The 24,142-nt window shown below is 40.4% G+C and overlaps 1 protein-coding gene across 3 annotated transcripts in view; it reads left to right on the forward strand.

Annotated features, from left to right (window-relative positions):
* The window catches only part of CDC14A (cell division cycle 14A), a 141,768-nt gene that overhangs the window by 95,839 nt on the left and 21,787 nt on the right, over positions 1 to 24,142 (forward strand). For all 3 annotated transcript variants that reach the window (XM_031457690.2, XM_064488763.1, XM_010975155.3), the window contains exons 10-12: positions 2,485 to 2,623; positions 13,863 to 14,022; positions 23,579 to 23,694. In XM_031457690.2, coding sequence (XP_031313550.1) covers positions 2,485 to 2,623; positions 13,863 to 14,022; positions 23,579 to 23,694 — 415 coding nt within the window. The remainder of the gene's footprint in view (positions 1 to 2,484; positions 2,624 to 13,862; positions 14,023 to 23,578; positions 23,695 to 24,142) is intronic.

Genomic DNA, 24,142 nt, shown 5'->3' on the forward strand with positions numbered 1-24,142 from the left:
CTTACTTCGTGGAATTTAAACACTGGTATGTGGAAAAATTATCTTAAAAAGCACAAGTTATCATCTCAGCCAAGCAGAAAAGCACAAAAACAGTTTTCCCAATGCGATGGGAGCAGGAGGAAAGGGTGTGAATAAAATACATACAAGAGGGGAAAAAAGCCAATGGCGTGTTTTACACCATTAGATGACAAGATGGTATTTTAGATTTGCTGAGAAACTGTGTATTTCCCAGTCCCGAGGCGACTAGAGAAGACTGTCTTTAATGTTTCACTAGGAGAAGCTGACAAAAGGACTCCTCTTTTTGCAGAGGCTAGGGGGAAGTGTCAAACACATCAAAAAAAAAAAAAAAAAAACAAAACAAAAAAAAAAACCCAGCCATCAACTTTCTCCTATTTCCTTTTCTAACTAAATGTTTTCATGGATGAAACTGACATTGTACCAGTTTTCCAGGCCAGAAGTATCAGTCATCGCTAACCTTGCCTGGGACCCAGTCAACACGTTTTTCCAGTTCGGCTCTTCCCCTCTGTTACCTCTGTCCACCCCAGTCCATGCCCCGTCCAGCCACCCTGGCTCTCCTGCCCCAGCCTTCCAGCACCTCTGTCTGGTCCCCGTCTCTGTCTTTGCCAACCTGGAGCTGTGCTGCTGCCACACCCATTTTTTTGTCCCCAAATTGATGGCAGCTTTTTTTTTTTTTTCTTGCGCTTTCCACTGGCTAAAGGAAAAATCATATTTTTACATGGTAAGAGTTGTATGTTTATTAGTTGTTGAAAGTGTCATGGATTTCATAGTACTTTTTAAATGAGTTGAATTGTGTTAATCAGAGCAGCATCTCCACATGTTGGAGGAATAATAACATATACAGGCAGGAGATGTGATCTGCTCAGTGCGCAGAGCACTGTGCATCTGGACCTGGGGACTCCAGAAGAACTCAGCAATCTGCGGTGTCTTCAGCCCACAGTTGATAGCCTGCTTGCCCTAAGTACCGGCTCCTCCACTGGACTCGGAGGTGCTCTTGGTTGGCCCCTCCACACCCCTCCAACCTTGTTTCCCACTCAACACACGGTGTATGCATTCTCCAGACCAGCCCAGCTTCCACTCATTGAGGAAAATGCTCTGTGACCTTCCTGTTCCTTAGAGTCTGCTGGAGTCTTTGTCATCACTAACACATTCTTTGAAGACACCAGCTGCTCACACGATCCCCTCCTCCTTTCTCTGAGATCCCCTAATTTCTTTGCTTCTTGGTTAATATTCTTGTGTCTACAACTGCTCTGGTAACTCACTGTGGTCAAAAATTATATTCTCCACTTGTTTATATCGTTATCCTACGAGCAGAGCCCTGTCCTGGGGATCTGGTTGGCGGTGAATAAGCATTTGAATCTAATGTTTAAAAACAAAGACAGAGCCACTTTGTCTTTCCATAAGAAAAGCTGTGCACGATAGGACGAGATTAAGCAGTGGAAGAATAACTCAGCATAGTGCTCTGCTCATGGGTGGTACTTAGCACTGAATTTAGTTCCAAAAAGCCGGATATGGAAAGATTTAGAAAATGCATATAACTAAGCATTGGTGGCTTAGTACTATAAACCTCACGGGGGCAGACATCCCGCTTGATCATGCTTCTGGCCCCAGTGTCCATCACAGCACCTCGTAATCAGCCGGTCTTGCTATTTGTAGAATGAGTGACTGACTGGATGAGCCAGGAGTGGAAAGAACTCTGGGATGATAGCAAGTGGCTATCATCCGGTAGTGGCTGCTCTATCAACACCTATTGGCTGAGGAAACAGTGAAACCCTGGTCTCTGAAGGAGTTCCACAGAGGTTAGGGCGGCCACCTGACGGGCACAGCATCGAAGCAGCTGTGAGTTAGGCAGCTGATGGGGCCTGGTGATGCTTACAATGTCTTCTAATTCTGATTCTATAATTCCTTTTTCTAAAATAAGTAAAAAAAAAAAAAACCTTCACCATTTAAAAAGGCTTAAAAGATGGCCATGATAATACGATCAGTTACACTGGTGACGCAGGGGTCACAAGTACAAACTGTTACCTGCTGGTTCAGCTCAAGCCGGGCTGGGGCTGAGGAGCGGGAGCGTGGAGACACCTGACAGGCGACATTTTGCAAGTGCGTGTCCTGCAGCCAGCATGGCCTTCACAGTATTCACCGTGACAGTGATTCCCAAAGGCCTCAGGGATTGAACACTTCATAACTTTTTAAAACCTTTGCTCTGATTTTTATATTATTTTACATGTGTTTATTTTAGCCATGTGATCTATTTTTTTAAAAAATTCAAATTTTTGAGTTAGAATTATCTTTTAACCACCCCCCTCCACCCCAATCATGTAAAACGCATTACATTTTTTGTCAGGGTTTAAAAATTTTGCACTGCATTTGAAACCGTTGCCGTTTCTGGACAAAGTTTGGCTTCAGTGTTTTTGTGGGTGCATTTGCTGTATTTTGAATTGCTTGTTCTATTTCCTTTTCTCACAGCTGGTCTCGGAAGAACAGGGACGTTGATAGCCTGTTACGTCATGAAGCACTACAGGTTTACACACGCGGAAATAATCGCTTGGATCAGAATCTGCCGGCCCGGCTCCATCATAGGACCCCAGCAGCACTTCCTGGAAGAGTAAGTCGACCGTCTCCAGTTCGTCGTGCCGCCGCCGTGTGCCTGACCGTCTCTGCCTCTTGTTCCCCGGCTGCGGACTGTGTCAGGCCCGTGGTTCTGAGAGGGCTGCGTTGTTAGAGACGTCTGTGCCTGTGACGGCACGTTGTTGATCTGACAGCTAATGCGTTCTAACTTGGAACCTTTTATATCTCTTAGATCGGGTGAGAGTGAGCAGAAAATCACAGAGCCATCTCTGCCTACCTTTTTTCTGTCATTTTCTACGTGTGATCTGGCTACAGTATAATTTTCTTATGTCATCCCACTTGGCACTTTTCATTTTTCCCTTTTGTTTGCATGTCTAAAAGCAGGATGAGAAAAAGCACACAGCTAAGGTCAGTCAGTGACTTCAGCGACGTTGCTGCTCCTCCGGCAACTCATTGTGCTGCTCGTGTAGCTGCAACTTATGAGCTACCAAGGAGGCAGTAAAGAGAGCTGGGTGTTAGCCCTGGCTGTGCCCCTAACTAGCGTTATGACCGCTGTTTAGAGGAACCCGTGTAAGTTCCTTTTATTCATTCACATACTCATTCATTAACTGTTTGTCAAACCCCGGTCCACAAGGCGGAGAGACTTAACCTGTAAGGGCCCAACCCCTTAAAATTTCGGGAATTATCATCCATTTACCCATTAATGAAATGATGAGATGAAATTAGCACTAGCTGATTTAGGTCTGGCTCTAAATTGCGATCAGTTGGTGATATACTGAAATTTCAATTTTTTCTTTTTATATCTGGGATTTTTTTCCCCTTTTTATTCTTTTCACTTTTCTTTTTATTCTGGCTCTATTTTGAATGGCATTCTTTTCCAGATAATTAATTCCTTTCCCATTTAAATCATTTCACGTAGGTGAGAAACAAACGATTGTGAATTTCATAGAGAGAGGCTGTAAGCTAAAGCTGTGAGCATTTGAAATGGTTAAAAGGATGTGAGCTTGCTCAGGAGTTCCTTTAGGTGCCAACCCCAGAGGGAGTAACTGGGGGGGAGACAAAGGCTGGAACATGAGCAGTTATACTTTAGAAGAATGAGGCGGAAGTGTAATGAACACACGAGAAAAAAATACCCAAGATCAGGATCATTAAGATAGTAAGTTCCTAGGTTTTTGGCCTGTGAGATACAAGTGAAATTACTGTGTTGTCTTGGAGCTTCCTTCCGTGTCCCATTCTCTGCCAGTGGTTCCCACTGTTCTGCATTTTGCGCTCAGACTTGACGCATGGAGCTTTGTGCTGTGTTTCTGCCAGGTGCTTGTTGTACTAATCACCTGCGTAAGTTGAATAAATGGCCTTCAGGTTAGAAAGTAAGAAACATTCCTAAGCTTGGATCTTTAAGCCATCTCTTAAAATCACTTGGAAGAATGTTCATTCATTAGGTACCTACTGAATACTCACCTTGCCCCTGGCTCTCTGCTCCGTGAGGTTCACAAGGTGAGGAGATGTAGCTGAGAACTGCCCTGGTCAGGTTCACCGAGATTTCTCAGGGCATCGGAGAAATGCCACCAGCCTCCCACTTTATGCCTGCAGCTCCTCCTCCCTCTTCCCTCCTCCGCCTCCTCTCTCTGCCGGGTCTCAAAATAATAACAGCAGGAGTTAGGGTTATGAGGCAAAGGCACTCTAAGATGAAGAAGGGTGTTTCATTTATAGATACTTAAGCCATAAAATTTAGGATCTTTACTTAGGTGGGAGTATTTATCTGTGAAACTGAGGTGCAGGGATGACTTCCATGTCCAACTGAAATAGTAAAGTCAGTTATTACGAATGCTTAGGTCAGAACCTTCCTGAAGACAGGTTCTCTGTCTGAGGCTTGTACCTTCCATGTTTTGCAGTACTTCCTGTGGAGCCAGTGTGGAAAATACCCGCATGGGCTTTCCCAGGCTTTTGGGTTGCCTCCGTCCAGGTGTCGGTCTGTGGCTTAATCTGCTTTGTGCCTCTAAGTGGCCCAGAGGTAGTCTTCTCTTTACTTGATCATGTACACTTTTTTTGTTCTCTCCTCTCCTACCTTTCTTTTTCAAGCCTGTCTTGATGTGCCTCCTGGCAGAGGACATAGTTTAAGGAGAGGCGGCTGGGACCCTGAGGGTGAGTGAAGTCTGAATTGTGTTCCCAGCAGCCGGCACACACAGGTCCTGAGATGAGGACAAGGGTACCATTTCTGAAGCCTAGAAAGAAAGCTAGTGTTGGGGGGAAATAACGAGCTGGGAGTGGGTGGCTTGAGAGGTAGGCTAAGTAAATTTTCATGAAGTGAGCGAACTCACGTAACCACCCTCCAGATCGGGAAATAGAACATTTACCGGCAAATGAGCAGCAGTACGCCTTGTGTCCTACCGTTCGCCACCCAGTCCTTCTGCCCAAGTAACCACGGTTCTTACTTCTAAATCCGTTGCTGAGTTTTGCCCAATCTTGAACCTCACATAAATGGAACCAAACACTATGTGTGTCTGACTTCTTTCACTCAACATTATCTTTTTTATTATGTGTATCAATAGTGTGTTCATTTTCATTGCTGTTTAAGTTGTTTTGAATATATGACATTTTAGCTTTTCTGGTGGTGGATATTTAGGTTGTTTCCAGTTCTTGGCTGTTTCATATCTTTTGGTACACCTATCTGCTGGATGTATACCTGTGAGCGGAACCTTCAGCTGTAACAGGTGCTACTGAAGAGTTTTGCTAAGTAGGTATGCCCTTGTACCTTCCCATCAGCATGGGTGGGAGTTCCAGTTTCCTCACATACTTACTAATACTTGGTAGTGTCAGTCTTTTAAATTCAAGCCACTGTATTTTGTTTGCAGTGGTAATTTGCTTAGTAGTTTTGGTTTGCTTTTTCCTGATGCCTAATGAGGCTGACCATCTTTTCATGTAGTTATTGGCCATTCATTTATTCTCTTATATGAAATGTCTTTTCACGTCTCTTCCCCATCTTTTTATCAGAGCATCTTTTCTTGTTTTTTTATAGAAGTCTAAATATTCTGGATGCAAGTACAGTGTCCGTTCTCTGTAATGTGCATATAGTCCCCTACTCATGTGGTTTCCTCTTTCTCTCTCTTAGTAGTGCCTTTTGATGAACAGAATTTCTTGATTTCAGTGCAGTCCAATTTTGTTAATCTTTTCCTAAATAGGTAATCTATTTTGTATTCTATTTAAGACATCTTTGGCAACCCCAATGTATGAATATATTCCTTTATGTTACCTTTCAGAAGCTCCATTGATTTTCCTATTGAATTTAGATCAATAATTCATCAGGAATAGCTTAATTGTAAGTTAACATGCAGTTGTAAGAAATGACAGAGAGAACTCTTGTGTACCTTTTACCCACTTTCTCTTAATGTAAACATCTCTCCTAACATTAACATCTTGCAAAACTATTGTATAATATCATAATCAGGATATCGGGGTCAGGGTAGGCATACAGCTCAGTGGTAGGGCGCATGCTTAGCATGCACAGAATCCTGGGTTCAATCTCCAGTACCTCCATGAAAAGAAAGAAACAATTAGGATATTGACACTGATACAGTTCAGTACAGTTACAGGTAACATTTCCATCACTGTAAGAATCCATCAGATTGCCTTTTTATAGGTACTCTCCCTTCCTGCTCAAACCCCCTCCTTGACTCCTAACAGCTGCTCCTTTTTTCTCTCTTTATATATTTTGTCATTTCAAGAAGGTTATATTTATGGAATCATAGAGCATTTAACCTTTTGGCTCGGCCTTTTTTACTCAGTATAGTTCTCTGGAGACCCCTCCAGGTTGTTGCATGTATCAATAATTTGTTCCTTTTTATGGCTGCGTAGCATTCCCAGGTATGAATGTGCTACTTTTAACCATCCACCTGTTGAAGGACAGCTGAACTGTTTCCAGTTTTGGGCTATTATGAATAAAGCTGCATAAATGTTCATGTACAGGTTTGTTCAAACATACGTTTGAACATAACATAAGTTCTCTGGGATGAGTGCCCAAGAGTGCAATTGCTGGGCTGTACGGTGCATGGCTAGTTTTATAAGAAACTGTCAAACTATTTTCCAGAGTGGCCATGCCGTTTTATACTTTTGCCAGCAGTGTTTCAGTGACTGAGTTTCTTTTCATGTTTTCCAGCATTTGTTTCTTAGGCATTCTGATAGATGTGTAATGATACATCCATCATTGTGGTTTCAGTTTGCACTGACACTGTAACTGTAAGTAGTAATGAACAACTTCTCATGTACTTATTTGCCATCCCTGTAACTTTTTGGTGAGGCACCTGTTCAGATCTCTTGTCTGTTCTTTGCCTTGCTTGTTTTCTTATTATTGAGGTTTGAGAGTTTTTAATATGTTCTAGATACTCGTCCTTTGTCTGATAAATGGTTTGCAAATATTTTCTCTCAGTCTGTAACTTGTCTTTCATTCTCTTAATGGGATTTCTAAAATTTTGATGAAGTCCAATTTGTCAGCTTTTTTTTCTGTTTTAGATCATGCTTTTAGGATCAAATTGAAAATCTCTTTGCTTAGCCCTAGATCCCTGTAGTTTATCATGTATTTTCCTAAAAGGTTTAGAGTTACGTATTTACATTTAAGTCTGTGATTCATTTTGAGTTAATTTTTGTGTAAGGCATGAGACTGAAGTCAAGGATCATTTTTTTGCCGCTGGATGTCCAGTGACTCTGGTACCGTTTGTTGAAAAGGTTATTTTTCTCTTCACTGAATTGCTTTTACATCCCTGTCAAAAATTAGATGGCATATTTGGATAGATCTATTTCTTTGTTCTTTATTCTGTTCCATCGAGGTAGGTGTCTTTCCATCCTCCAATGCTACGCTGTCTTGATTCTGTACCTGTATAGTGAGCCTTCACTTCAAAAGAATGATTCCTCCTACTTTTCCGTCTTTAACAAAATTGTCTTAGCAATGCCTGTTCCTTTTCTTTTCCATATAAATTTTAGAATAATCTTCCATAGCTACAAAAACATCATGCTGTGGTTTTGGTACAAATGTGTTAAATCTCTATATCAGTTTGGGGAGAACTGACAGCTTTCCTGTTACTGAATCTTCTAGTCCATAAACACACTATGTCTCTTCATTTATTTAGGACTTCCTTGATTCCTTTCATCAGCATTGTGTAGCTTTCATCATATAAGTCCCATTTTGTTAGATTTACACCCAAGTGTTTAGTTTTCTTTCGAGTGACTGTAAATGATATAAAATTTCAGTGTCCATGTGTTAGTTGCTCATATGTAGAGATACAGTTGATTTTCTATCTATATTTATTTTGTATCCTGAAATTTAAGAATATGTGTGTATGAATTCCTGGGAATTTCCGTCTAGACAATCATGTCATCTACAGATAGGGACAAACTGTATTTCCTTTCCAACCTCTATGTCTTTCACTTCCTTTTCTTCCCTTGGTGCACTGGCTAGAACTTCCAGCACTGTGATGATTAAGACTGGGAGAGCAGACATCCCTCCTTTGTTCTCAGTCTTGGTGGGGAAAACATCCAGGCGTTCATCATTAAGTATTAATTGGAAGTCTATCAGTTTGTGGAAGTTCCTCTCTATTTCTGTCTTCTGAGAGTTCTTATCATGAGCAAGTATTGAATTTTGTCAAGTGCTTTTTCTGCATTGATTGATGTGATTGTGTGATTTTTCTTTAACCTGTTAATGTAGTGGATTACATTGATTTTTTTTTTATATTGAGTGAGCTTTGCACCTGTGGAATAAACCTCACTTGGTATGTTATAAATGGGGATTTTGAAAATGTGATCAAGTGAAGGATCTTGAAGTGGAGAGATTATTCTGGAGGCTCAGTGTAATCATAGAGGCACAGAGGGAGTCAGAGGAAGGGGTAATGTGACAATGGAAACAGATAGGACTGAAGCTGGAGGTAGGGGCCATACACCAAGGAATATGGGCAGCCACTGGCGGCTGAAAGAGGCAAGGGAACAGGTTCTCGCTTCGGAGTCTCTAGGAAGAACCCGCCATGCCAACATCTTGACTTCAGCTCAGTGAAACTGATGGTGAACTCCTGGCCTCCAGAACCATAAGAAAGTGAATATGCGCTCTTCTAAGCTTGTGGTAGTTGTTACAGAAGCTTTGTTTTGTGCAGACAAGAAACAAATACATCTGTGTACACAGTGTACATTTGTGTAGAGTCAGTAAGTATGTACAGTAAGATATACAGACCCTAATGTGAACATGTGTGTCCTGAACTTCTCTCATTCAGCACATTTCGACTTTGGAGTATCTGATATAGGAGAGTCCTGCAGCAGACATGCTATTTAAAGAAGACTGGGCTGCAGCAATGTGTAAGATCAATCAGGTGGAGGGAGACTCGAGGCAGAGAAGCTAAAAAGGAGCCTACTAATGTCTGAGGGGATGGGGACTTGCCAGAGAGGCTAGAAGTTAGACTGAAGAGCTAGAGATGGGCACCAGGGACATTTCAGGCAAATAAATCTCAGGCTCTGAAAACTGACTAATGATATGAGAGATGAAGAGCTTTGAAGTCTGACTAATGATATGAGAAACGAAGGGAGTGATGTCAGTGATGACGCAGAAGCATGAATAAGTAACACGTTCATTAGGAAAGAAGTAAGAGGATTAAAAAGTTTTCTGATAGCTTTTCATCTGTTGAAAATGACTGAACAAGTTAGAGGGATTGTATTCTTTCAGAGGTGAAAAATCCAATCAGTGCTTTTGAGGTAATGTCAATTCTTAATCTGTGACTTTAGGAAAGCTGATTTGTCACATCCTGCTAGTCCCTGAACAGCAGAGTATGTCCAGGTGTTGATTTCTTTGTCTTGAAGAAGCCTTCCTCTTATGTCACCAGCAGTACAAGAGATGTTTATTAGCATCCTTGTGAGCTGATGGATTTATGTATTGGCAAATCGAGATCGTTCTTTTGTTACAGTTTGAAATTTTATATTTAAACTTTTTTCCAGGATATAAATAGAGCTGTTTGCAAAACAACCATCAAGTTGTTTTCTTCTACTTAAACCTGATATTCATAAGCTAAAAATACTATTCTGCACCCAAAATAAGCCTTCTACCAAATATCCTCAGAGTTCTTAAAATGCTGCACAAACGTAACTCTTTTATTACTGAGCCAAGTCTAAACTCATCCTTCTTAGACAGAACCTATAGGATTACAAAGATGAGATCAGGCTGCTTTTAAGCAAATCAAACAAATTATAAAATGCGTTTGATTTGTTTTATTGACTGTTCACTGCGTGGTACTTACTGTGCTGCCCTCTCGATCACGATCCATTAGAGGAGGGTCCTTGAGACACAGGCATTAAGTTCCCATGGGGACTTTCAGCTCACAGAGAGAGATCTTTTACTTATTGGGACTGATACGATGCTGTTGTTGTTTTTATTTTTAAATTTCCTCCTGAGACAGAGAAAACTTCGGTAAAGCTTAAATCTGGACTGTGCAGGAAGTTCTGTCTTTGCAAAGTAGTGCTTCTATTTTGAATCAAGTTATATTTAAGGAAATGGCATTGTGTTTGAACTCTTTTTTGATTCCCAAATCCATAAACCAAAAATTCCCCCATTCTGCTTTATTATCATAGATATTTTCATCAACTTCCAGTAAGTCAGATATTTTTCAGCGTTGTAATTTAGTTGTAAGCCTTCAGTTGTCTGCAGTGCTTCTCAAATATTAAAATGCATAGTGTTCACTTGGGGATCTTGGTTCAGGAGGCCTGGGGTGGGACCTGGGGTGCTGCCTTTCTAACAAGCTCCCAGGGGAGGTGATGCTGCCTGTCCGTCAGCCGCCTTGTATAACAGGGGTCTGTGGCCCATTTTTACTTGTAGATATCAGTTTATGCCACGTTCAGTTTGGTGCTGCTGGCATTTGGTCAGTTTCACAAGTGGATTGAGCAACATCAGAAACTGACGGTTCAACCATTGCTCTTTAGTTCAGGAAATTACTAAAAACAGGATGGAGAAAACCTGTTCAGGAATTCCTGGGAAAAGTGCCTAAAAATATCTAACAATAATAGCTTGGGTTTTCAATTATAATTGATTCCTACTGTTTTTATTTATAGTACTTTTTTTTTTTTTTGGATACATGTACCAGGTCAAGGAATGTGGATGAAATTTTTTAGCAGTCTTTTTTAAAGACTTAAGAACTTGTCTTTCCTAAAATATAGAAATTAAAACCTGAAATATTATAAAGAGAAGAATTTAAAACAACAATAAAAAACAATATTGTGGTTTTATTTATTAAAATAGCAAGCACATTGCAGTTTGCACTGTTTATTTGACAGTCAGTTTTGCATGACACTCAGTTATGTTGCTTTTCAATGTTTACTATTACATCATTTAATCCATTATTGACTCTCAGTTGGCACTGAATTTATTGGCTAAGAAAAAGTATGATTCTAACATGGGTTTAAGTAAAACGAAGGTATATATAAGAATTTTTGGCAATGGTGGCATCAGAAATTTAGCTTGAAATACTCATGTCAATTACTAAAGATAGAAGATTGAATGGTTTTTGTTTGTTTTGTGTCTGTGTGAAAAGGGTTAGAGTTGAAAAAATATATAAGCCATAAAGCATTAGGTTTAGTTGCAAAGTTTGTATTTTGATGTGTTACCAATGATCTAGCTTCTAATCGTGGGGTTGCATTCCTAAATGAGAATTATCTAGTTGAATCTTTTTGGGGATTCCCTAAGTCATTTTTGTCTCTTCTTATAGTTTCAGAATCAAGAACCCTCCCCTACACCCTCATAAATTCTTTCTAAACATCTTCCTGAGAGATCTTCCATTTGTCCCATAGTAGGAGTAGAACTCCTGGAGCACCTGTCTCCTTCCTACCTCTTGAATCGTGGGTGTACTTTCTAGTCTGTCCTCCTTGGACATCAAGGTAGACTGTTTTATTAGCCCAATCTTTTAAACCAGGAGCTACCTCTGTTCCCATAATAGCCTTAGGGTGGTGGTGGTAGCAGGCACACTGGACTGGCTGGGGCTCAAGTCCCAGCTAGAATAGGCCTGGGTTGAGCTAGAAAGTCAGCTGGGTTTCTATGTGAAAAGACCAGTGGTGGTTTTGGATGGACACTGGGGTCAGGGTGGGTTGTACTGGAAAAATAGGCATCCAGTATGGAAGAAGTGATAAAGAGTTAGGATGGTGTGGAGATGGGATTAGGGTGCAGTCAAGGAAATGAGGGGGAAGGGTCAGCAGAAACAGAAGCAGCCTCACAGCAGCTACCACTGTGTGCTGAATGCAAGACCAGAAATGTCCGTAACAACGTAACCGACGCCTTTCCTTAGAGGAATTTTAAAAGCATGTATATATTTTTAAAGACTCATGAAAGCGTTATATCAGAATTAATTATAATTTGGCCTGTAATGAAGCCAAGTTATTTAGTTTTTTTAATGTCCCAGGCTTGGCTAGTCCAAACCTGACTAACCCAGGGCCAGAATGTGGCCAAAAACAGTCACCCCAACACTGGCTACTTACCTCAACAAGCCTCTGTCCAAATCAAGCCACATTTCATCCTGTCACTTCGAAGCACGTGATATTTTTTTTGGCAGAGGGTCAATAAAGTCACTCTCTTAGAAAATGCACTACTTTACTGGAAGGTTTCCTTTGAATTGTTAGGTTAGCTTCATTGGATTTGATTTTTAAATGCTGAATACTTAAAAACACATGTTTTACTTCTTCTGTTTAAGATGAGGCTTTTAAGGAGTAACAGACATCACAATAAAAGCTAGCGTGGTTTCCATTGTCAATAAAAAAGGTATTTGCGTGAAGTGCTGCTTTTTCTTAAGGAGCACCTGCGTACAGCATCGCTTAGCAACATGCAGATCAGCTTTGACACTTTATTCATTGGTAATCTTCAGGTTCAAATCAAGTCTTTGCAGAGATGGGACAGATTGAGTCTTTTAAACTGAGCAAGCAAAAGGTGTCACTTTGTCATTTTCATCTTTAGGTTGGCAGCAGCATCCGAGTCTTCATGTTACAACATTTTGGAACTGGAGTTTTTTTCAGTTTAGCCTTCTGGCTCTTCCAGGTTTTTGGCTTCTGTTCCCACTTCATGGTTTTGTTGTGTTGTTTTGTTTTGTTTTTAAATTTGGTCTTCCCTTCAGTTTTGAGATCAAATGTAAAGGACTCAGCATGGCGTGTGGAGCCCATCCGGAGTTGGTTCCCACATCCTCCTCCTCTCTTGTGAGGCAGAAGGGCTTCAGCCAAGTCAGGCAACAGCCGACTCAGTTTTTCATACATGCCGTGTTCTTTGATACCACTATTTCTCCAAGCCCACGTTGTTTTCCTTGTCGGGGAATACTCTCGCTGGCTAAGCCCTGCCCATCTTTCCAGATACTTCTGGACTCTCAGACAACTTCTTTCTGATTCTTTCACTTTGAGTTAGGGGCACCGTCTCCTAGGATCCTAAGCAAACTTGATAATTCTCTTGTTTCATTGCCTCTTGGCATTCCTTATGATAAACCACAATGTTTTAGTTTAATTCTATTCCTTACGGTATGGTATAGTATAGAACGAAAAAGATTCTATGGGATAATTTATCTTAATGTATGAGAGTGACTCCATCAATAAAAATAGAAACCCCAGTTTGTCATTTTGCTTACATATTTTAAGTTTTTTTTCTTAGAACCTTGAAAACAATTGTAAGTATTCCTCATTTAAGTAAAGGAAAGCCTATAGATGAACATCAAATACATTTTCTTTTTCCCAAAGGATAATCTAATTGAGGCTATAAGCTTTATTCTTATAAGGGTGGGTCTGTAAAGTGATGTGTTCAGGGCTTTTCATGGTACCACAGACAATTAGGTGTTTAGTACTTTCTAAAGATACTATCTCCATCTAACTCAAGTTCCTTCACCCACATCTTTGAGTCCATTTCACTCCAGCTATTTTAACAGACATACCAAACTGCTATTTGAGAAATATGTTAGCGATTTCAAATTCATATTTAAAAGACAAATTGGCTCACAGTCTTTATTGCTGTGGAATTGGTTCTAAGCATCTGAGAACATTAACAGTCAACCCATGTAGAGCGATACAGGTATATATTAGAAGGGTGTTTGTGTTTAGTATAGAACTTCAATAGAATTTATTTTGGCTTTCAGAAAGTGACTTTATTTTCCTCTATTCTAAGACGTCATAATCTTTTTAGTCTGATTTGTAAATATATATCTGCTGATCTTTTTGACTGTAAGACTTTGTACTTCTGAGGATGTGATAGTCATTTATTTTAAAGATTACTTTGTTTTTTCTCCTTTTTACAGAAAACAGGCATCGTTATGGGTCCAAGGAGACATTTTCCGATCCAAACTGAAAAATAGACCATCCTGTGAAGGAAGTATTAATAAAATTCTTTCCAGCTTGGATGATATGTCTATTGGTGGAAACTTACCTAAAATACAAAATGTGGAGAGATTTGGAGAGGTGAGTTTTTTTTTCCTGGGAGGATTTTTGTGTCTCCTTAAGACTAACATTCTGCATTTCTTTGTTTCCCAGTTGAACACATATAACATAGTCATATCTCTTCTCTGAAGGCTCAGAGTACTAAATTTTTAGGCATGGAGTCATCATCTGTAAAGCAAGAATCAGAGCAAAGAAAGCAATTATCCTTAAGAAGAAAAAAAGCTGTAATTTAAAGAGTACAATTATAAAGGAGGCCACTCTGGGTTGGAAAATATTTACAAAAAAGAAATAAAAAAGCAAACTTTCTATTTGAAAGTGAAAATAGGTATCAAGAAGAAAAATCTTAACGTGACAATCAAAGAGATAGTACATACCACATGTGGTACACTGATGCCGTAAACTCTTGATTTCCGGAGGGGAGGGCATAGCCCAGTGGTAGAGTGCTTGCCTTACATGTGTGAGGTCCTGGGTTCAAGCCCCAGTGCCACCATTAAAACATTTTTTTAAATAATAAAATAAAAAGATTCATGATTTCTAAAGTAAGTCTAGAGTTGAAAACATAATCAGGGGCAACTTTTTTTTATTGAGACTCTATTATAAACAAATCACTTTAAAACGGTACATTTTCTGATTTAACCTTTGTAACTACTGGGTGAGTTAGGCAATATTATCTTTTTTATAATAAGGACATTGAATATTAGAGAAGTTCTAATCTCAGTGTTAGAAACATGATTCAGTCCATGTCTATCTGATTTCAAATCCATGTTTTTTCTATTACACCTGCTACCTCTGAATATACAAGATAGTGATTTACTAAGAATTAGGACCATGGGCATTTTTGGAGCTAGAAGCAGCCTTGAAATAATTTGTTCTAATTTCCCCTCTGGTGTGGATCGGAAACCTGGGTCCCACAAAGTGTTTACTTGCCCAAGTTTGCAGAGTTTTTAAGTAGTGGGACCTCCCTGAGAGCTGGGAGTCTAACTCCTAGTTTAGCTCTTTCTACCATAATATGCCTGAGGGGAAGCTAAGTACCAGGTTAATATTTATATTTTTATTTCCCTAAAGGGGCAAAAAAACTATTAAAATATTTAAGCAGCAAGTATAGATGTATATTCTTTTTTTAAAAAGTTTTTTAGATGTGCATTCTCTTAGGCAGTGACTCATAGGACATGGACAAGAGCTTTGAATGGACTTAGCCCTCAAGGAGTCCACAGTGGAAAGGACGTGTCATAGCTCTGGTAGGTCAGCAGCTGGCATCCCAAACAGGCTTTTTTTTCACCAGGAAAGATAACCAGAGTGCTTGGAGTTAGGGAGAGTGAGTTTTCTTCCAGAGAAAGGCTGGGAACTGCTGGAGGAAGTGAGTTTTCAGCCCTGTGGTATGTTCTCCAGGATGGCCACTGATAAAGGGGCCAAGTTTACTTGTTTGAGTCATCTGTCCTGACCAAACGTAAATCTTGGCCAAGGTCGTGTTGATGTCCAGAGCTTTTGTTGACCATTTCTCATCTCTGTGTTGTAGTTTGGCCCATTCAGAGCAAACAAAAGGATCTGAACTGACATTTTATCGTGATAATATAGTTAAGCCAGAAGACTTTTCTTGTTCTGGTCAGCATTTCCTCCCCAGGTTGAGTTCAAGTGAATAGGGCTTTTGAATTATGACCTCTGAAAAGGCAAACGTAAAACCTATCTGTCTATCTGAGAAGCATACTTATTTTGCAGGGACATACTTGTTTTTTATATCATAATCTGTATTAAATTAACATCTGGTGGTGAGAACATTTCATTTCTCATACTTTCTGTAGATCTCAGTTTGTTGAACTTGAGACTAATTAACATTTATTTATCACTGAAAGGGTGAAGAATGCAATATGATTGAAATTTAAAATTAGTCAGTTTTGGGGGCTTAACAGACACACATTACTATATGTAAAATAGATAAACAAAAGAACCTACTGCAGAGCACAGGGAACTTACTCAGTTTCCTGTAATAACATATAATTGAGAAGAATCTGAAAAGAAAAAAAATATACGTATGTATATGTATAACTGAATCACCTTGCTGTACACCTGAAACTGACCTTGTAAATCAATTACACTTCAACAAAGTAAATAAGTAAATTAAATAGGTCAGTTTCAAACATGAGCATATATTCAGATGTTGGCTGTCCTGCCTCCCTCCTATTTCCCTTACCCTCCAAGTTAATGACTTTGGCTTTCTTTCAGAAGTGCTATTATTTTTGAAATTAGAGGGCAGAGATGAAAGCGTTCAGAAATACCAGAGAATGATGGTGTGGTTAAGATTACAGACAGTGACATATCCATGGGTTTGGACCAATTCATAGTTTGGTGATGCTTTGTGCAAGTAACTCTTCTGATTCTGAGCCTTTTTATTGCCATGCTTATCTGGTGCTGTCTCCAGAACATTACACGAATATGGGGAGTTAGTTTACTCAAGTGCATGTAACAGAGTCAGCGATTTCCTTATCATTCTCGTGAATTCCAAGCGGGAAAATCAGTTGAGAATGCCGCAAGGGTTTTCATGTGTTTCAAGCTCTATACCAACGTTCAGGGTAGAAGCCTGTGGGAATGCTGGATTTATTTAGTGTATACATAAAGAAAGTGCAAAAAAGCAGTGTTCCTCTAGAGGTTTTTGTTTTGTTCTGTTTTTTAAGTAAAATTGGATTGAAAGCGGAGGTAGCAGATTACTTTATGACACCTGGGCCTGTAGGAATTTTCCTGTGGTTGGTCATTAGGAAGCTGAGGAAGCCCTGTGGCTACCTGATTTGGAGAGCTTGAATATGCAGTTTTCCAGCGCTTACGAGGTGGGTGAAAGGAAACTAAACCGAAGTGTCAACCAGAATGGTTCAGGTCAGAGTCATGGAATAGGCTATGGCGTTAAAGAAGTGGTTCCCTTCACCCACTTAGAGTTACGAGAAATCTTAACAGTAGAGGCTTAACCTTCATTGAACCTGGTCTTCATTCAGTGCTGGGCTGGGAACTGTGAATTACACGCAGCCCGTCTTGTGGGACCAGGTTGGGCTCCCTGCTTCCTGCTCCTGCCTGGCCCTGTTCTTTTCCTCCGTGGTCCTTACCTTGCCTTCCCTGCTGGTGACACGCTTTATAAGGACGGAGGCGTCCATCTGCCCTCGTCGTAAGTCTATGCCTAGACCACAGGCCTTCGTAAATACTACTTGAGTGAATGCTTCTGTTTTCACGGAAAACAGACATGAAATTGGTAATAATCCAAGTCATTCAAGGGCAGCATGTGCTCAAATGCAAAACAGTAACAGCCAGAAGTGCTCATTTTGACATACAGGTATCTTAGGGTCCATTCCATGTTGGGGTTATAAAAAATATCTTTAAGAAGATGGAATTTAAAGCACTTTATTTAAAGTGCCAAATATTTAAGGAGTGAAATGAGGAGCTTATAAGGCAACAACCTAACCAACACCTACTACATGCCTGGCACTGTTCTAAGCGCTTTACATGGATTACTTTTTAGTCCTTATTAACAGCTGTATGAAATAGGCACCTTTACTAGGCCCATTTCACAGATGACGTAAGTGAGGCAGAGGAAGTTAAGCCATCTGCCCAAGATCACAAAAGTACACAGTGGAGCTGTCATTTGAACCCAGGAGCTCTGGCTCCAGAGTCTGCCCTCAGCCCCTGGCCTGGAGGCCTCTCTCTGTACCCTGCCTCCCCTCCATGGGGTCCTCTGTGGGGCTGTGGTACATTACATACTGTCATTTTGAGCATAACCTTAGCCAGCCTGTCCTGGTAAATTTCTCCTGTAACTGTGTTGTTTTTATCCTTTTCTTTTCCTGCTCTGGGCTGATAGCCCAGTGTCCACACACCCGTCAGTATGTGCTCTTGACGTAGCGAGGCTGATTAGGTCGATCTGGGTGCTGCTGTTTAGATCAGTTCACATAAACTGACAGTCAGGTAAATCAGAATGTGATGTTCACCACCGAGGTGCTGTGATTTATGAAGTCCTTTGCCCATGAGCGGGGTGCACCTTAGAAGAAAATCTGTGAAGTGAAAATGAAATCTCTAAGGCCCTGCTTTCCGCTCGTAGGACTAAGGTGTTCCAGTTCCAATCTGAATGCCGCTGGACCCCCCCGGAGGCTGCTAGTCGGGGGTGTGACTGGAGATTCATGGTTTGGGGAGCTCACCCCGGCTGCGGTGGGGAAGAGGTGCTGGTGTCTGTGTGTGGCCAGTGGTGCAAGGGAGCTGGTGATGAGGCAGTGGTCCAGGTGATAAAGGTCTGAGCCAATGGCAGGGAGGAGGGAGAGAAGACAGCTTCTTTTTATTGTTCAGAAGCAGCTCAGTACGAGGATGACCTCTTTGCCTTTCCCCAGCTTTTTCGTCTCGTAGGTTTAACATCTGAGAGCTGAAAAGAATTTTTGAGATGACCCAGACATTTTCCCTCGCCAAATCATTTAAATCTGCTAAAAATTCCATTTTCAACTTTTTCTTTCAGTCCTGAGACTTCTATTTTTACTTGTTTCTATTTCAAACTCTCCTCCTATGTCATTTTTCCATTATAACTCTCCCCTCTTTATTCCCTGGTGTGCTGTACTTCATCTAATAGATCCTTTCTTAATGGCGTGCACGGCAGCCCCCCTGGTCGCTTACTCAGTCACCATTTTATTAATGTGTTGGTCAGTAATTACTTTATCCAACTGAAATCGATGGGCAGAGTTTAACTTACTTTGATTTTGGTTTTGATCTTGTCTGTATATAGAGGACAATGGGTGGAATAAAATACATCTTCAAATTTTATGCTGTTATTGGTTCTTGAGCTAGACCATCACCTGTAAATCTGTCTTTTAAAAATGCTCCTCTATGGGCTTCAGTTGGCTCTCATTTTCTTGTCTTTATGTGAAGCGGGCTGGTATCCAAAAGCAAATGCACTGATGCTCAGAGCCTCCAGAGGGCGACAGGGAGTCTGAGAGCAGACCCTCTCCTTGGGGAGCCAAGATACAAAGGTCTTCCCTGGACTGGACTTGTTTTCATCGTTGTTGACAGCAACCATGTGGCTTTGTCTCAGGGACTCTGCTGCGACCCGGGCAGCTCGGAGCAGGAGAGGGGCTGCACTGGGACTGTGGGGAGAGGGGCTGGAGCCCGCGAGCACAGGGAGGCCGAGTTAGATTGTCGGCATTTATCATTAGTGTCTTTGTTCATCGTTTGTCATCGTGAGGGATGACTCTGGTAAAAAGCATGAGGCCTACCGGCACCTGATGAGAAACGTCTTCAGACTTCCCCAGGGCCATCAGTTCCTGGGACTGATTTATGCCTCATGAAACATGGAACTGTGTTTTCTAATGTACTTTTCCCCACACAGGTGCTTGTGACCTGGTATGTGTTGCAGGTGCCCTAATAAATGCAGGGCTTAGCTGTATTCCTGTCTGGGTGTCAGTATAGGATTCCCGGAGGCCAGAGTGCCCTCCTATGTAGCTTTTCAGTTTCTTGATTTTATAATTTAATTTCAATGTGTTATGAACAACATTGTATATAACTATTTTTGTCAAGCGTTTGAAGGCTGTTAATCACTTACGAAGAATTTTATAGCTCATATGTTTTATATTCTCCACCCTAAAAATGGCTGAAACTTCTTACAGCAGCCTCAGAAATAAAAGGGAATATAGGTTGAGATTTAAAAGAAAAAAAACATGGTTTACCTTTGAGCAGATTTTTCCAGCCCTGTACTCCATGTCCAGACCTTTTCTCGTCCTCCTCCTTGCCCAGGTCCTGACTTCCAGGCAGTTTCTCAGGCCCTAATCCAACCCGTCATCTCTCACCAGACCACCGCTGTGCCCTCCCGCCCCAGGCCTGATCTCTGTAATTCATTCTCCTCACAGTAATCAGCTGGGAGGAAATATTTGCAACACATTTGAATGAGGTTTTTTTTTTAATGTAAAGAACTCTTAAAAAAACCAATGTGAAAACTCCACATGCACAAATAAAACAAAATGGGAGCCCTTATGTCTGGTAAATATAAAATAATGCTCCACTTGCCTAGAAATGAAAGAAGCTCATGCTATTTTATCTGTCAAGTTGTATGAGATTAAAGAAATGTATGTGCTATTAGCAAGGGTTTAGGGACCAAAAAAGCTCTTAAACATTGATGTTTGGAGTTGAAAGTGGTGTTGCCTTTCTGGAGGGCGGTTTGATAACGTGGCAGGAGACATGTCAGCAAGTCCCCTTCCGTGCATTTATCTTAAGGCAGTAATAACAGGACAGTGTTCAGAAACCATGTGTTTACAGAAGGATGTTTGTTGGCGCTGCTTATAGTGATGAGAGACAGAAAACAGCCTCACCTAGAGAAAAATAGTAAAATTTGATACATCTAGACAATGAATTTTATGGACCCATAAAGAATGATAATGCAAAGGGGTTTTAAATTTACTCTGAAACACGTGCACAATATATTTAAGTGGAAAATGTTAATTACAAAGCAGCACGTATAATTCAGCCTCTTTTTGTGAGAAAGAAATATGTCCTTTGGGTGTGTATCACACAGGGAAAAGTCTGGAAGATTCTGTGACAGAATGCCAATGTGTTTTGCTCATGATAGTAAGTATATAGATAGATTTAATATTTTTTATCTCTTTTCTGTAGTTTGTTGTTACCCAGGACAAACAAGTATTATACGGTAAAATGCATATATTTTTTGTTTAGCAAAGACACAGTTCTCTTCTCCAGGGGATGAGACCTGGGACATGTCGTGTTTTCTTTGAGAACTGAGGTCCTTAAGGAAACTCCTTAAGAAGCTTAAGAAAAAAATTAATTCTGGGTAGTTAGGTTCATCGCTGTCTGTTATATCATTTTTGTTATTTTTCTACATGTTTGAAATCTGTTATAATTAAAAAATTTCACCTTTAAGATTTACAATAAAATGAGAAAGATAAACACATGTGAAGTGTAATATAAAATACACTGTTACTTCATTCAACTGTCTATTTTTAAATTAATTTTTAGTTTTTCAAATAATACATGACCATGGTTTGAGAAATATCAAAAGTATTGAATTCTAATAAAAAAAAATCAGGTTCCTATCCCACCTCTCTGTACCCCCAGACCCACTTTCAAAAGGGGGAACCTCTACGCAAATTATACTAATACTTTCGCTGTCATATTTCTAAATATCTTGCCTATAATGCTATTTTTAAAATTGATCAGTTTTGGACATTTTTCTGTTGCCTCCTGGTTATGGTAGATAGGGTTAGTTCTCCTACCTTGCTGTCTACTTCCCCTAGCTCCCCAGTGTAGCTGTATTATAATTTTTTGGTTAAACCCAATAATATGTATGTTACTGCTACGTAAATACTGTTCACTGTTGAGCTTAGCAGTCTACTATGACTGCTTTCTTTGTTGAACTTCTCTTATTTTTCCTATAGTGAATTGCCTTTTTTATTTGTGTAGTTTTCTTTATACTTGTGAGAAGAGAATGCTACTCTCCCTGTCCCGCAAATTGTGTCACGCAATTTACATTTTTTTTTCCAAAAGCTCAACACAGCAAAAAAATCTTACCAAGTCCATTTTTTTCCTGAAGACACTTCTGCCTTCCAACCCAGGCGCCCAAACGTGGAGTTCTGACCTGGGACCTTCTCTTTACACTTTTCAGTTGGATCCCTAATTTTCCTGGCTCTCATGTCTTCTTTTCCTGGAGCACATCCCTATAGTACTTTTCTCAAGAAGATTGGGTGGTAAATTTTTGTACCTTTGTTCTACCTTTACACTTGACTGATAGGTTGAATTTTGGAATTTCAGGATGAGAATCATTTTCCTTAGAATTTTGAAGACATTTCAGAGCAGGGAACATAAAGATCCTTCTAGTTGAACGGACAAACAAGATCTCCTGGATTTTCCCACTAAGGCCCCCATTAGACAGTGAAACTGATGGGGTGGGGACCACGTCAGTTCCTTCAAGAAGCTTTCCTTGCCTATCTTATGAAGGCTGATACACTTCTTGATCCCACCTCATGTTCTGGAGACTCTGGTGATGTGCTGGTCCTTCCATCAGGCACAAGTGACTGGTGACAGCCCGCTACGCTGCACGCTAGGCGATGCTAAGCTCAGCTTCTCAGGTGTACCAGCCTGCTTGCAAGCCTCGCCTTCAGGGCTACCCGGCTTCTATTTCTGCAGACTTCCTCGGGTGGTGATAGGTTTACCCCCACTGGGTTGTATGAACAAAGATGAATAATACAGATGGTTCCTTGGGACTTTATGGATGGGCGCCTTTAGATGACTCTAAGAGAGCCTTCTGACTCTGAAGTTCCGTGATCCTGTGACTGTTGAACTGGTGTTCTTTGCCAGGATGACGCGCCCTGTGATCTTGGCTTGGCTTGATCACTTGTACTCATTCTTTAAGACTCAGCTAAGGGATGGCTCCCCTAGGAAGCTTTCATCTTCATTTCTTCTTCTTTCCCACTGGCTGAATACTTTGTGTGTGTGTTTTTCTTTTTTAAACTCAGAGCTGTAGTAGAGAGGTGTGGTCTTTTTAGCCAGGACATGCCTGCTGAGCCCCAGATGTATCCATGGATCCCAACATGGGTGAAAAAGCAGGAGGAAAAAAGGCGTTTTGATCCAGGAGTGGCTGTCAGAAATGACTAGAATGTGACTGAGGGAAGTATATTTTTGTACATTCTTCATCAAAGAAGAATTCTAGCTTTAAAGAGGAGAGGAGACTCTTATGGCTAGAAGTGATCTTAGCAAACTCAAAGCTTTTGATTTTTTTTTTTCAGGTGAGGAAACAGGCAAAATACAATCTTTATGGTGCAATGTATGCTGTGGTGTATATTTTAGAAAGAACATTGGATCTGAGGACAAGAAATCTGATTTAAAATCATAGCTCTGTTGTGAAGAGTTTAGGGGAGCTTAGCAATATTCTTAACTTCTACAAACACCTCTTTTTTTCATCTTTAAACTAAGGGTAACAGTGCTCTCCCTCCTGCCACTCCCTGGGTTGTGAGAATTAATTGTGAGCTGGCATGCAAAAAGATCTAACGTGCTACTTACATATTTTTTCAGCTGTAACAATTATTTCAGCAGGAAACACACTTTCCCAATCTATTGAGCTTTAACTCCTTTTGGAAAAAGTTCGAGTGCTTTATTAACAAGTGTTCAATAATAAGTTACTGTGCAGATATCCTAAACCCTTCTGTCTTTCACTTTTGTAAACAAGTTATGAAAGTTGCAGTGATGGATCCTGGTCGTTTCTGAAAATGTATCTGTGCTGTATCTCTTGAGCCAGCCTGTGTTTAAGCTGTATTCCAAAGCATGATTTTGTCGGCGGGAGAGTCCCTGTGGTTGTGGGCCATTGGAACAAAGCTCCTTTTAAGTCCTACCACACCCACCCCCAGGCTGCTTTGACTTGGAATTTGATCGGTATATTTAATTGGTGATTAGTCCAGCTTTCTTTAGTATGTATGTGGCCAATGCTGAATTCATGGTGCATTAAAGCTATTTAAGATAATCTATATAAAATATATAATAATAATTCATAAGCTATTAAGGAACTCTATCTAAAGCAGAATTATTCATAATAACCTTTCTGTGGAACATGCATTTTTTCCAGAATAATTTAGAAGAGGATGAAGATGTGGAAATGAAAAATAACATAACCCAGGGAGACAAACTCCGTGCCTTAAAAAGTCAGAGACAGCCACGCTCCTCGCCATCCTGTGCATTTAGGTAGGTCTGTTTTAAACTTTTCAATTTATTTTGTACTGCCACTTGTGACTACAATATTTAAGCCTCTCTCTTGAGTATCATTCTGTAAGTACCATGTCCTCCTCTCATTTTACAGTTTATTACTGTTTTGTGTTATTTATTTAGTATTTTATCGCCGTGGGGAGTAGCTAAATTTTAGAAGCGAATTGAAAACAAATGCTGCATCTTAATCTCTGGGATTCCGCCTTAAACAGCTGAGCAGTTGGTTGTCTCTGGGACGTTGTTCACATTCCCACTGGAATTCCAAGAGTGGCATGCCGCTCTTCTCCTGTGGGTGGGTTTCCTGTCTTGTGATGAATGTTCGCAGATGTGCCGAGGCTTTTGTGTTTAAAGTATGCAGAAACGTATTGTATTCCAACCTGTGGTATGCCCTAACTCCTTAGCCTTACTTCCTATTTTTGAGAATTAA

Source organism: Camelus dromedarius, chromosome 9 (genome assembly GCF_036321535.1).
Source record: "Camelus dromedarius isolate mCamDro1 chromosome 9, mCamDro1.pat, whole genome shotgun sequence".
Lineage (NCBI taxonomy): Eukaryota > Metazoa > Chordata > Mammalia > Artiodactyla > Camelidae > Camelus > Camelus dromedarius.